The sequence below is a fragment of the Tachysurus fulvidraco genome, chromosome 8 (assembly GCF_022655615.1).
Source record: "Tachysurus fulvidraco isolate hzauxx_2018 chromosome 8, HZAU_PFXX_2.0, whole genome shotgun sequence".
NCBI classification, from domain to species: domain Eukaryota; kingdom Metazoa; phylum Chordata; class Actinopteri; order Siluriformes; family Bagridae; genus Tachysurus; species Tachysurus fulvidraco.
The window spans coordinates 15759846-15774028 of record NC_062525.1 but is presented as its reverse complement, the minus strand read 5'-3'; the positions used below and the strand labels follow the sequence as shown (position 1 = coordinate 15774028).

Genomic DNA, 14183 nt, shown 5'->3' with positions numbered 1-14183 from the left:
GTAGAGAAGTAACCCTAACTGAAATAATCATGTCTTGTACAACGAATTTAGGTCTGAATTTGCACATAATGTGGTTTTAGCTGCTGAATATGTTATGTTCACTCATTATATTGAGCACTTTATTAAGGAAACTTTACAGTCTCTTTGCTCTCCAAACAGCCTTAGTTGTCCATGGCATGGATTCCCAGAGATGGGGGACTCGAGTCACTTGACATTCATGACTTGAGTCTTACTTGTGACTTGCACATGTGTGACTTACTCCCACCTCTGTGGATTCACAAGAAGCTGGAAAAACATGCCTTTGGGATTCTACTTCACATGTTAACATGCATCGTTGCACCACAAAATACCTGCAGATTCTTCAGCTGCACTTTAGTGATGTGAATCTCCTGTTGTACCACATCCCAAATTCAAGATTCATTCAATTCAATTCAATTCAAATTTATTTGTATAGTGCTTTTTACCACTGACAGTATCAAAGCAGCTTTATAGAACATAAACATAGAACAAAAGGTTAATATAATACACAAATTCAAGGTTATTAGATATATTTAGATGTGTTTGTATTTATCCCTAATGAGCAAGTCTGAGGTGACTCAGGTGACTGTGGCGACTCAAAGGAGAACCTCATCCTCATATGGGTGACACTGAAGGGTGTGATTAGAATAGGTTGCATTTTTCCAGTCTTCAACTGTCCAGTCTTACTGAGCCTGTGCCCACTATAGCCTGAGATTTATGTTCTTGTCTTCCAGAAGTGGAGCCTGGTGTTGTGTTCTGTGGGCACACATTTAGACATGTCTGTTCTGAGATGTTTTTCAAGTCAAGTCACTTTTATCAGAATCAGAAACAGAATCAGGTTTATTGGCCAAGTGTGTTGACACACAAGGAATTTGGTTCCAGCTGTTTGTGACTCTCAAAAGTACAGACATAAATAACACAATACCATACAAACTATACAAGAATGCAGACGATGAGATACAATATAGACAGAATGAGTATTAAATATAAATATAGAATATGAACAAAAAAGTGTTATGTACATAAAGTGTGGGAATGCAAATAACAATATTGTGTAATATTATGCTTTTTTTTTTTTTTTTTACAATACATAGCAGCAGTAATGTGTGTAATATATACAGATGATTTGATGACTGACAGTCCTGATAATGCAGTACTTATTGATATGAAGCAGTGAATATAATTATGGTGAGTTGTTAATCAGGGTGATTGCCTGGGGAAAGAAACTGTTCCTGTGTCTGGCAGTTTTAGTAAGCAAAGTTCTGTAGCACCTGCCAGAATGGAGGAGCTGAAAGAGGTTGTGTCCAGGGTGCGAAGGGTCAGTGGTGATTTTTCCTGCCCAGTTTCTGATTCTTGTGCCATACAAGTCCTGGAGAGTGGGCAGGGAGGGCGCCAATTATTTTTTATAACAGTAATTACACTGTTTTTACTGTGCGTTGCAGTCTGTTTCTGTCCTGTTTTGTTGCTGCACCAAACCAAATGGTGATGGATGTGCACAGGACAGATTCAATGACTGCAGTGTTGAACTGCATCAACAGCTCCTGTGGCAGACCAGACTTCCTTATTGATGTAGAAAGTACATCCTCTGTTGGGCCATTTTTGATGATGGAGTTTATGTTGCACTCCCATTTCAGGTCTTGGGAAATGGTAGTGCTCAGAAACTTGAAGGCCTCCACAGATGACACCGGGCTGTTGGATATTGTGAGGGAGGAGTGTTGAGGGGTCTTTCCTGAAGTCCACTATCATCTCCACAGTTTTGAGGGTGTTTAGCTCTAGACTGTTCTGATTGCACCATAACACCAGCCGCTTCACCTGCTGCCGGTATGCAGACTCATAGTCATCTTGGATGAGACGTAGTATCATCTGCAAATTTCAGGAGTTTAACAGGTTGGTCACTTGAAGTACAGTCGTCAGTGTAGAGGGAGAATAAAAGTGGAGAGAGGACACATCCCTGTGGAGCGCAAGGGCTGATTGTCCGAACTCTGAAGGTGACACCTCCCAGTCTCACCTGTTGTTTCCTGCCTGTCAGGAAGCTGGTGATCTGCTGACAAATGGAAGGTGGTATAGTGAGCCTTAGTAAGTCCTTGTTTGTTCCGTTCAGAAGAAACAGTTTGTCTAATTTTGTTCGGCAGTAAGCGGAGGTTCGCCAGGTGAATCGATGGGGCGCAGTTCTAAATCCCCTCTGTCACAGCTTCACTAGCGCACTGGCACGCTTCCCTTGCCGGCGTCTCCTCCATGAACCATAGAGCACAGCTGCTCCTCCAACTCACTCTCTCACCCATTTTCTACCGCTTATAAGAACTTCTCAGGTCACAGGGAGCATGTGCCTATCTCAGGCGTCATCGGGCATCAAGGCAGGATACACACACTCTCATTCACTCACACACACACACACACACACACACACACACACACACACACACACACACACACACACACACACACACACTACGGACAATTTTCCAGAGATGCGAATCAACCTACCATGCATGTCTTTGGACAAGGGGAGGAAACCGGAGTACCTGGAGGAAACCCCCGAGGTACGGGGAGAACATGCAAACTCCGCACACACAAGGCGAAGGCGGGAATCAAACCCCAACCCTGGAGGTGTGAGGCAAATGTGCTAACCTCTAAGCCACCGTGTCCCCCTGCTCCTCAAACTAATATTTACAAAAAACTATCTGGGTTTGTGAAAACTGGTGAAAAGTTGTCTGAGTGAACTGCCCAATGTTAAGCAGTTCTTCTCTAGTGTAAGTTATCACGGTAGGGTAACCAAACACACAGAAAGTAAACAAAAAGAAAGAAAGTTCTAGAGTGTCGTGCCGAGGCTGCCAGCCAATGCTGCCATCCGTGGCACCATCTTGATCTTTGGCTCACATCACCACAGCACATGTGCCTTGGTGAGTGAAATTCTCTGGAGCGTACTCCAGAAATTGCAGAAACAATTAACGTAAAACCATACAGACTTTAACAGGTGAAAATGTGCAATATGCACATACATCTAGTCAGTACACACAGTGTACTATTAGACATACTTACAGTTAGCGCTACACATTATACACAATATGTACATACATACAGTTAGCAAACTACACATTATACACTCTACACAGAATGTACACATTTCTACATTATGTAGACATATATACGCATAAAAATATGCTAAGCTGCAATAGATTGTACATGAGCTGGATACAGAAATGTCATGGATGTGCATCGAATGGTATCCAATAGTAACAGATAGATTATTGTATTAAATGCGATGTGTATGTATAGTCCAGTGTTGAACTGTTGAAGTTAAAGTGCAGTGTGTGGCATGCATGTATGCTGTAGGGTGTATTAGTTTGACTGTTTTTCTGCTTCCCACAAATGTACAGAGTAGTTATCTGATTTACTGCAGCCTTTCTGGCACCTCAAAACCAGTCTGATCATTTTCCGTTGACGTCTCTTATCAACAAGTCATTTCTATCCACAAAAACGATATTCACAGAATGTTTTTCCATTATTACACCACTGTAAGTAACTCTGGAGACTGCTGGGTGTAAAAATTACAGTAGATCTGCAGCAACAATTGTGTTACAGTGAAGCGGCAAAATAAAGCTGAGAAACCTAGTATTTCAGTCTCCTACCCTGAAAATTTGACACAGAGAGAAGAAATATAAAGGCCATATCACAAGATGTGATCCAATCTAATTAGAAGGAACTTCATCATGCAGCAAGACAATGACCTAAAAACAGTAAAATCATAACCTAAGACTTGATCAGTTCTCAGACTTGCCAAACCGGTCAAACTTAAGTCAGTTGAGCATTGCATTTTACCTCCTGAAGAGGAGACTGATATGAAGAGAGAGCACATTTCTGACTGTGTACCAGATGGTGGCGGTGTGTGCGCGTGTCCCTTCCTGCCGAAGAAGAGGTGAAAGGTTAGTAGTGACGTTGCTACGACAGAGTATCGTGTAGCCGAAGCTATCTCGGCTAATCAGCTAGCAGACAATATGGCTAAACATCATCCGGATTTGATTTTCTGTAGAAAGCAAGCGGGCGTCGGTAAGCACGACCTTTGAGCTGCATTACAGATGTTAGAGAGGAGGTGGTGTAAAATCGACCTGTATAAACACAGGGATGTTTAACGGGATGTCTCTAGGCACGTTGTTAGCTAGATTAGCTTCTTTAGCTAGATTAGCAAGTTTAGCTAAGTTCTCTTGTATGTTAGCATTTCTGTATTTTACCTCCCAAATAAATAAAACATAGCTGTAAATACATACACAAAGCACGTGCATCTATTCGCTAGAGCATCTGACTATTATTGATAAACGTTTCCTAGAATATTTAGGCTGTAGTTTAGCGATAAAAGGTTTTAGCGCTTAAATACTAGTTATTGATTCTCTGGTTCTCATAAATACACTCATTCCGTGTTTATTAGCATTAGTTACTGGACCCTTTTAGTGCATAAAAATATATTTATACGCATATCCTTATTCTTTATACGCTCTCTTTTTTTTTATAAGATTTTTTCTTAAGATTGCATGAAGTATTAATTGTAAATCTGTTTAAAAAATGACACCATGTCTGAAACAATAAATGAATATTGTAATATTCGAGATGGTTGTTAAATATTCAGGCTTTAAAATGTGTATAAATATATGTGTATATACATGCATACAATAACATGATAAGGAGGCTTTAAAGGTTAATAAAGAAGACATTGTGGACTCGTATGAATGACCTTTTTTCTGCTTTTCCTTTGCAGCCATCGGAAGGCTTTGTGAAAAATGTAAGTGTTAAAAAGGAAACAAGCCGATCTTGGTCTATAAGTTTCTGCCATCAAGGATGATTTGAGGCAATTGTTTAAAAAAAATCTTTGATCTAATTTGTTGGGTTCAGTGCTTTGAATGAGAAAATCTGCTATACAACATGTTCTGTGAAATTTAGCTTGGATGTTTACTTTGAGTCACGTTTTAACTTTTTAAAAACTTATGTTCTGTCTCATTTGGAAACTATTAATTGTAATTATTCTGCCTGGTTGTTGTTGTTGTTGTTTTTATTACATTTGAAAATACTTTGAACACTGATTAGCTGTTAAGACTTAAGTTTAATATCCTGGACACATAAAATGTCTTATTGATGTGTCAATCTTGTCTTCAGGTGACGGGAAGTGCGTTATCTGTGACTCTTATGTACGGCCTTGCACACTCGTTCGCATATGTGATGAATGTAACTACGGCTCATATCAAGGGCGATGTGTGATATGTGGAGGTCCAGGGGTATCAGATGCCTACTACTGCAAGGAATGCACCATTCAGGAGAAAGATGTAAGTAAATCTGTTTGTTTTTCTGGAGTATTGTTTCTATCCTTGTCACTCTTGGAACTCACTCTTTAACATAACACTGTGTGTAAGGGAAATGTAATGCAACAATGCAAGCTACAACATAGCTTTGGTTACTAAAGTGTTTTTCTTCTTTGCTGCACAGCGAGATGGTTGTCCGAAGATCGTGAACCTCGGCAGCTCTAAGACTGACCTCTTTTATGAAAGAAAAAAATATGGCTTTAAAAAGAGGTGAAGACGGCGAAATTTGGAAGATGACTTTTTACATGTTTTCAGCAGCTTTCTTTTGTACAAGTATTCTTTTTTCCAATGTAATAAATACACACTGATATACAGAATGCTGGTTCAGTTCATGTCACTCTACTTGCAGTGGAGTAAAATAACACACAGAATCATAAACTGACAACACATTCTCTTTAATAACACAAAAGCTTGGAACATTCAACATGAAAGTTACAAAAAAGTAATATTCTATAAACCGGGTTGTTACAGCACAGTATAATGCTTTCCCTGTTCAGAAACACATGATTCCACTCATCAGTTGAACTCAGAGAATGAAACTCGGACTCTCCAGACCTGGAGTTAATATAACGTTTATTCATTAATATGCATGAAAGAAGAACAGTGACTTCAGACCAGTTAAGATTATTGAATATAGATACACATGTATAAATTACCTTTCAACATGAAATATATATTTTAGACATGCAGCACAAATTATAAATGTGGCACATATGTTCTTTCCATTCAAATCTGGAAATCATCTGTTTTTATTTGCATTTTGAACCATGTTTGAGCTTATTAACCGGGAGCTGGTCAGTACAACAACCCTTTTCTTGTGACTAAGAAAGGGGTAAATAATTTAGTTGCTTAAAATATTTATGGGGGGGAATTCCTCTAAGGAAGCACAAGTTGTCAAAATATCACTGAGGTAAAATGCCATTAACTGTATTTTATATAAAATATCCACAGAGAGTCTAAAAATAATTCAAAAGCAGCTTAGTTATATGCACATATATTACGAAATGCAAAGTAGTCCCTGATAAACTCTGTAATCTACAACAGTATGCACATTTTCTACCTTGAAAAAGATGCCCTGCATTTAAACATGGGTAATATGTGCCAGAAATGTCTAAATGGCCTTTTAACCCAGATGAAAACAGTCGAAAAACGAGAAACAAAAAGCACAGAATTAAATGCATACCTGTTGTTATTTATCTTTCTATGAAACATTAAAATTGTTCAATTAAAAATGCACCAGTTGACTTAATTTTAATGCATGTTATTGGTCACATGACTTTTTAATTTTGACAGGTGAATTTGAAGTAGCTATTCAGTCACAAGACACGATGGTTTTATTTACAGTGTTTTCCCTAACCCTATTCCGAGTCATGACGACCAATTCGATCTGAACATCAACCTTAATTCTCTTCATGTTTCCAGGAAGAACATAAAAGCACAGGCAAGTAATAGGCCTCTAGTAAACTGTTCAAACTTCTTTAGCACTGCTGTTTCACACTTTATTTCAAGTGTACTGACATTTTAACATTCATAAGCATTTTATGAATATTTTATAAAGCATTGCTGGAGTATTTAGGAAAGGCTTATGTAAAAATCCTGAGGTTTTTTTTGGACTTTGTCTTAAGATCAAAGGGAGAAAAATGAACCCTTAATTATTATTAAGGTCTGACTGAGATTTCTGTTTTAATCCTTTCAATCTTATTTTAAGATGGTAAAAAAAAGTGCTTTACAAAGTTGATTTTCACTTTATTTGGAGGGTATTAAAAAGATTCATTTCTCCTGGTGGTCCAGTGGCAGGATCCCGCACTCTCCTTGCCGTGGCCTGGGATCAATTCCTAGGCAGGGAGGTAACCTAGCATAAAATCCGGCATAAAATCTCTTCCAAAATCTAATATGCAGACCATGTGATTCACTGTGGTGACCCCAATCATTTTTTAAAATAAATAAATAATTATAAATGATTCATTTGACTGGCTTCATATCACCCGTCATATCTCAGACTTTGAATTAAGCTTTGCAAACATACTCCGGTATTGCTTTAAAAATATTCAAGCAATGTTCATTAATATGGTATGAAAGCCCATTGCAGGTACCATTAAGGCAAACTGTTACTAAAAGATAAAATATGATTAAAACAATATTATATAAACATAACAGTTAGCTGGGCTATATGAAATTTTAGTTAGGCTTGCTTTCACTAACCATGTGATTATCTGATTTCTGCTGTTAAAGCTTTATTAATCCCTTTAAGTCACCATTTTGCCCCCCATGCATTATAAACAGTCCATTAATGCCATGTTTCAGTAAAAAAAAAAACAATCTTTTCTCCAAGGTTTGGACTAGCATATAAAAATTAAAGTAAACTAAATAAAGGCGAAATGTGAAAATAGTAAAGGTTTCAGTCAGGAGATGGAGTGGATTTACTGACTTCTCTTGAAAATACAAATCGTCCAGCTGTCATCTATTGCAGTGCTCCGTATTTCGATTCATAGCTAGCCACGATTTTCTTGCAGCGTCCCAAATCCTTGCGCAGTTCAGCCACCTCCTGCCTCAGAGCCAGATTCTCCCGCTCCAAGAAGGCTGCACGGACTGTGATCTGATTCTCCTTCAGCCTTCTGGCATCTCGGGAACGTTTTGCTGCAATGTTGTTTTTCTTCCTCCTATGCCAATATCTCTCATCCTGGAAAGATTTGCAGAAATGTTAATTGCAATCCATAAACAATGTGAACACTACATTATGCAAGGCTTGCTTTAGATGAGCTTTTGCATAATTGGTATTACTGGCTGTTATAATAAAATAAAAAATACTTTCCTTAAAAAAAATGTAATGAATATAAAGTGTGCAATAGTGCAACAATATAGTCAGGGTTACAGTGGAATAAATAACTAAAGAATGAAACAGAACAAAGCTCATTTTGGAATCGTGCACAGGGGACAAACAAAATAACTGCAGGAGTGAGAGGATTGATCAAACATATGCAGAAATAGGCAGAACTGGTCAAAAGTATCTTCAGGACCGGGCCACGGTGGTATAAAACAGTATATCGAAAAACAGTCAAGCACACAGTTCTAGCTGAAATGATTGACCTACCTTCTGCTCTTCAGGCACAAACATTTTCTTGGCTTTCTTGATAATGGGCTGTGGTTTGAGATCCTCTTCATTAAAGCGATGCTTGCGAGGGTCAAAGAGCTCTCCTCCGGGAACACTGGATAGCACAAGGTCTGCAGGATCTGGCTCAAAGTTCACTGCTATCTCAATCTCTTCTGGATTAACGGGGTCTGGTGTCAGACGCTCCCTCTCTGTGTTTAAGCCTGAAATACACAGTCATACGAGTATGCATCGAGCCGGTTCACAGAGAAAACAACACCACTGCTATTTCTAATGTTTTGTAAATTGATAGCTGTAGATGTACTATTTATTTTACTAGCAAAAATATGTTAACTTCTCTGGTCTATTGGGTTTTTGAGAGTGAGGTTGATTGTAATGAATTTATGTGTAACAAAAATCGAATAAATTATGTACATTATTAGACACTTTCTGTGTGTTGTTTTCTGAACAGATTTAAACAAAGTAGCTACAAACTTTTATCAAGGTGTATGACAACACACTGCAGACTCGAATGTGTACTTCACTAACACTTCATATACACCAGATCCAACTATTGAGCTAACGACCAAATCCGTTAATAAGTACATTTGGTGGCATGTTATGATAACTGTTTGTCTGTGGCCATGACCTGAGTCTGACATTTCTATTCTATACTGACCTGTTTTGGTCTGTGGTGAGTCCAAGTTTGATACAACACTTGTTATGACTTCCTCACACTGCTCCAGTTCCAGGGTTGGCAGAAGAGAGATGGGGGCTGCTGGGCTTGGTTCTGTCTTTGGGATGATGGGGGAGGATTCCTCTAGTAGCTGCTTGGAGCTCTCTTTAGCAACGGTCTTCTGCTGGACTTGTTCAGAAGCGGAAATACCATTCTCCATCAGAAATTCTTCCAGATCCATGTACTCAAGATGAAAGGTTTTGCCATCATATGGAATTGTCTTGTCCCAAATAGCAGGGGTCAAGGCAGCCGATGGCCCCAGTCCACTGACTCCACCTCTGGAGTCCACATCATCTCCTGAAAGCTTCTCTTTCTCATTTTCTACAACAACAAACACAAACAATCACATTACTATAGAATTCTCCTTATATTTTCTGGCTTTATTTCATTTCATTTTATATTTGTAATTATTATTATTGTAGGAGCTATTTGTCTATTTTTGTTTGTGTAATGTTAAAATTTAGTTTGTTAAGTAGTTTATTTTTTGGTCTTGTGTGTTAATTTGTTATGTTAATTAGAATATGTTTACTTTTCTTAGTATTCTTCTGATTGGATTGGTTTAGTATTCAGGGCTCTCAAGTGTCACGCATTGAGCATGACAGTCACTCATTTTGGTCTTTTGTCACGCTCTCCCACCACACATTGCAGAAAAACTTACAGAGTATTTCTTTTCTATTGTGTTAGGCCATGTGCACCTAGGGTATAAAAGGGGTTCAGTTGTGGCAGCCCAAAATGCACCTGGGTGGGCCTATGGTATTTTTGTACCAGTTTATCAAGCCAGTTGGGCACAAAGAGCAGGAGATGCAAAATTGTTCGTTGGCTTGTAAACCCTTTAATAAAGCTCACCAAACGCATCATCTGGCTTGGACTCAACCCTTTAACTGCGTAAACTCATGGTGTATCTTGGTGATTATTTGAGTCATTTTTTTGATTTCATTTGATTTGACAAATGGTCACTACAATTATTGTTATTATTATTATCATCATTTATTTATTTATTACAAAACTTTAATAGGGGGTGCCTAATCGTGGTTGTTTCAAACATATACAGTGATACCTCGAGATACGAGTGCTTTGACATACGGATTTTTTGAGATACGAGCTGTGATTCGACCAAATTTTTTCCTTGAGATATGAGCATCCGAGCATCGTGAGGTGCCGACCATCTGCGGATCCGTAATTTTCGTATCCGTTCTGAGAGTTGGATCCGTTAAAAAATTTGAACTTGTGCGACTACACCGCATTTCATATGCTGACCGGACAGGTTTTTTATTAAAATGACCGGCAGATGTTAGTGAGGAAAGAGTGACAAAGAAAAAAAAGCAAAAACAAGTGAAGAGAAAAGCGATAAAGAAAATTAAGCAAAATTAAATGTAAAGAAAACAGAAATTGTAGCAATTAAGTTCAGTTAAGTTAAGAGAATTTCAGTTAAGTTCGTTAATTTTAGTGCAGTTTAGTTAAGTTCCATTTAAGTGTAAAGTAGCATTAAGAGTGTACAGTAGTGAGTAAGTGAACAAAAGTGAAAGTGTAATTCCTCCTATCTCCTCCGCCTATTTACTCCTCCCTCAACCGCCGTGCGCATCTTCCGTAAAGTAAAAGCAGTTTATTTTTTTAACATTCTCTTTTATTACAGTATGTTTTTATACAATATTTGTCATTTATAAATACAAGTACTGTACATTTTTCATGTTCAAAACACAAACAAAACAACTGGAGTGGAATTTTGTGAGCTGGATTTCAATTAATTTAAATGGGGAAAATTGCTTTGAGATACAAGCATTTTGAGATACGAGCAAGGTCACGGAACGAATTAAACTCGTATCTCAAGATATTAGTGTATTCTGTTCTCTATAATGTGGCTACACTGTAAGTGTCATTAATTATAAGATCACACAACAGACATATTCACAGGTCTATATGGTATAGATTTGGCATGATGACCATTTTCATGGAATAAAAACCCGGAGCTGAAATATTTTGAACAGGTACTTAACATTCGTTGTTTATAAACTCCAATTTACTAAAAAAAAGCCAACATTTGCCTCGCTCATCTCATTATATTGTAAATGTAGATGTTTAGCAAAATATCACTGTACTCTGGGAGTGTCGATGGTATTGTCAGCTCATTTAAGGCACTAGCTGAATCCACATTTAGAACAGCTTTATAAATATCTGATTGGATGACAAAATTATTTTAGATTCTTTTAATCTATTTTCTGAATACATTATTAAATATCCAAGAGCATAGATTACTATGAGTATTGCTTTGATGAAATCTAACTCTAAACTTGTATATTATGATAGATTCATGTCTTATCATTAAATCATTAAATTATTGCACTAGCATTGGTTTTACTTTTAGTGAGCATATATACGTACATGCAGTATATATATATATATATATATATATATATATATATATATATATATATATATATATATACATACATACACTGGAGATCAAAATTAGAGAACAATTTATAAACAATTGAACAATTCTGAAATAATGTCATCTTCACTGCTCAACAGTTGAAGGAGTTTTTGCCTTAGTTAATGCCTTAGTTATTTTGTTGAAAAGGTGTGCTGGTAGCATGGTATAGACAGGACAAAAACTCCTTCAACTGTTGAGCAGTGAAGATGACGTTAATACAGAATTGTTCAATTGTTTATAAATTGTTCTCTAATTTTGATCTCCAGTGTGTATATATATATATATGTATGAGAGAGAGAGAGAGAGAGAGAGAGAGAGAGAGAGAGAGAGAGAGAGAGAGAGAGAGAGACCACATGACGTGTGTCATAACATGAAGCCTACAGGTTTATTAGGGCATCTTTAACTGCTTTATTTATCTTCACACATTCAGTGGGCCCCCCCGCCCTGGCCTGTATAACACATTATAACATTATGCACAAAAATCTGTAAGAGATCAGTGACCTACGTACCGTCTGCACACTCCAACACATTCGGAGGAGGAATTTCCAGTATTTTCTGTAACGCCACTGGAAACGCAGCCGGAGGACCACCGCCTTCCTCCGAACGTACCGTTAGCTTTTCCGCTGACATTTTGTTTTTCGGTGTCACAATATATATGAGTCAAAAGAGCGTTCTGGTAACTAATTTCGGCTAAAAACACTCGTAAACACTACCGCGCCCTATAAACAAGCCTGCTGCCTTTCACTCCATATCGTGCACGCACGAGCTTCCTTCATATGCAGATTAAACCCCGCCCACGTTAATAAATGCAGATGTGTGCGCAGACCTGACGGGCCAATCAGGATTCACCTATATGAATAATGTATAAGAGATTTGATCCGCAGGGGGCTGCGAGCACGCACATTGTGTCCATGTCCGAATTCACACACACACACACACACACACACACACACACACACACACACACACACACGATGAAAAATGCAAGTTAACAACAGCTACAACAGGTAATTAAAAATGTTAATAGAGAAAGAATAAAAAGGCAAAATCAGAGTGGAGAAAACGTTTTGTACTGGAAACCTTGCAAAATCACTCAAATTTATAATCCGCAGACACTAAACGTGAAAGCTGATGCCTTAGTCTCCATGTCTACATGGACGACACACACACGCACACATGGCCCTGCACGTGCCGTTGTCGCTTTCGAAACACACAGTTGGACCAATTAAACTGCTGGTAACCAGGAGGCGGTGCCCCTTTGATGTCCAAACTCTCGCGAGATTTAAAAACGTTTCCAGGAATATTTCTCATCACACATGGTCATAGAGTAAAACATGGTTATAGCTATAAACCATAACCCAGACGATGTCAATAACACACACGTGACTGTATACTACAGTGTAATAACTGCTTTGCCAGGTTACTTTGCTCGTCCTGGACGTTACAAAAACATATATAAAATGTTGTGCATATACATTATACCTAATGGAATCGTGCTAGAAATAAATGTATACCAAGCGTTCATTCAAGAATAAAAACAAGGCTGATGTGCTGATGCAGTGTGAAACAACTTTGTTCTATGAATGCAACGAAAAATCAAATATATCTATAACTTTAATTTCATCTCAATACTGATTTCTGTCTTCGGTTTGATACGTTTTATGATGCAAGGATATCTCTGTATGCAAAATGTGGTGTATTTCAAGTGTAAAGATATAATGCATCTTTACATTAGTGTATTCTGGGCACTAGTCTATATTGTGACAGATCTAATCTAATCTGGGCATTACTTTGTCTTTGTGGCCGTTGTTCGCATCTTCAGTGTAGAGACTCAGTACCTGCTCTAACATCCATTAATTTAGTTTAAGTGAGATTAAAAGGTTGTGTTAGAGCAGTAAAGTATCCAGATTTTGCTGGACAGGATTTGTACAGGATTGCTTCTGTTCTAGTTACGGGCATACAGTTTAATTTCTATTATTATGTATTGCTATGATCAAAAAAAGCAATTTACATTCACAGTTTGCTGCAGTAATTTTTTTCAACAACTCATACAATTTATTAAGTCTTCACATTGAATATCAACAACATGCTTGATGTGCTTTAAAACAGTCAGTAAATGATTACCACAAGCCAACTTCAATGCACATGTAACACAGAGAGATATGCACTTACCGTCGTTGTTGATGTTGGGGAAGGAGAAAGGGTCCTCAAGCAGGGCTTTGAATATGTCTGGAATATCTGAAGTCATTTCAGAACTCATGATATGACTATACTAACAAGTTAAGTGACGACTAGATTACATGTTTTCAGAACATTAAACTTCCTGACAGATTTCTAGGTCTGTTATATTACCTAATACGACTTGCCTTAAACACTAGACTACAGATTGAGAGCACAGATAATAAACACCACCTCCTACTCTCTGAGATAATTACTCTGTGAGCTTTGATGTGTGATTGGATGTCGGCGGTTTTCATAATCCGCTTGGCAGCCAATAGAAATGAAGGCAAGGTTATCTAAGCAAATCCAAAGCACGTGTAAATACACTCATGAAAAACAGGG

The 14183-nt window shown here is 37.9% G+C and overlaps 2 protein-coding genes across 3 annotated transcripts; one reads left to right on the top strand and one right to left on the bottom strand.

Annotated features, from left to right (window-relative positions):
- Nucleotides 1–3924: 3924 nt before the first annotated feature.
- phf5a (PHD finger protein 5A) lies at nt 3925–5683 on the top strand. Its single transcript, XM_027137515.2, has 4 exons — nt 3925–4065; nt 4769–4792; nt 5164–5330; nt 5491–5683. The coding sequence occupies exons 1-4, from the start codon at nt 4014–4016 to the stop codon at nt 5578–5580; spliced, it is 333 nt and encodes a 110-aa protein (XP_026993316.1). The 5' UTR covers nt 3925–4013; the 3' UTR covers nt 5581–5683.
- Nucleotides 5684–5745: 62 nt separating this feature from the next.
- On the bottom strand, nt 5746–14038 carry tefa (TEF transcription factor, PAR bZIP family member a). Of its 2 annotated transcripts, none has more exons than XM_027137513.2 (4): nt 13794–14038; nt 9134–9511; nt 8458–8678; nt 5746–8046 (listed from the first exon to the last, which is right to left on the bottom strand). In XM_027137513.2, exons 1-4 carry the CDS (start codon nt 13879–13881, stop codon nt 7828–7830), a joined length of 906 nt encoding a protein of 301 aa, XP_026993314.1. In that variant the 5' UTR covers nt 13882–14038; the 3' UTR covers nt 5746–7827. The 2 variants fall into 2 exon arrangements, with proteins under 2 accessions (XP_026993314.1, XP_026993313.1); XM_027137512.2 differs by lacking the exon at nt 13794–14038 and adding an exon at nt 12131–12488.
- Between the last annotated feature and the right edge of the window lie 145 nt (nt 14039–14183).

Coding starts and splice junctions, on each gene's coding strand:
- phf5a (XM_027137515.2), top strand. CDS start 4,014: ATGGCTAAACATCATCCGGATTTGATTTTCTGTAGAAAGCAAGCGGGC. Junction 4,793..5,163: donor CGGAAGGCTTTGTGAAAAAT/GTAAGTGTTAAA, acceptor TCTTGTCTTCAG/GTGACGGGAAGTGCGTTATC. Junction 5,331..5,490: donor GCACCATTCAGGAGAAAGAT/GTAAGTAAATCT, acceptor TTTGCTGCACAG/CGAGATGGTTGTCCGAAGAT.
- tefa (XM_027137512.2), bottom strand. CDS start 12,251: ATGTCAGCGGAAAAGCTAACGGTACGTTCGGAGGAAGGCGGTGGTCCT. Junction 9,512..12,130: donor TGTGTTGGAGTGTGCAGACG/GTACGTAGGTCA, acceptor TTGTTGTTGTAG/AAAATGAGAAAGAGAAGCTT. Junction 8,047..8,457: donor TTGTGCCTGAAGAGCAGAAG/GTAGGTCAATCA, acceptor AAATCTTTCCAG/GATGAGAGATATTGGCATAG.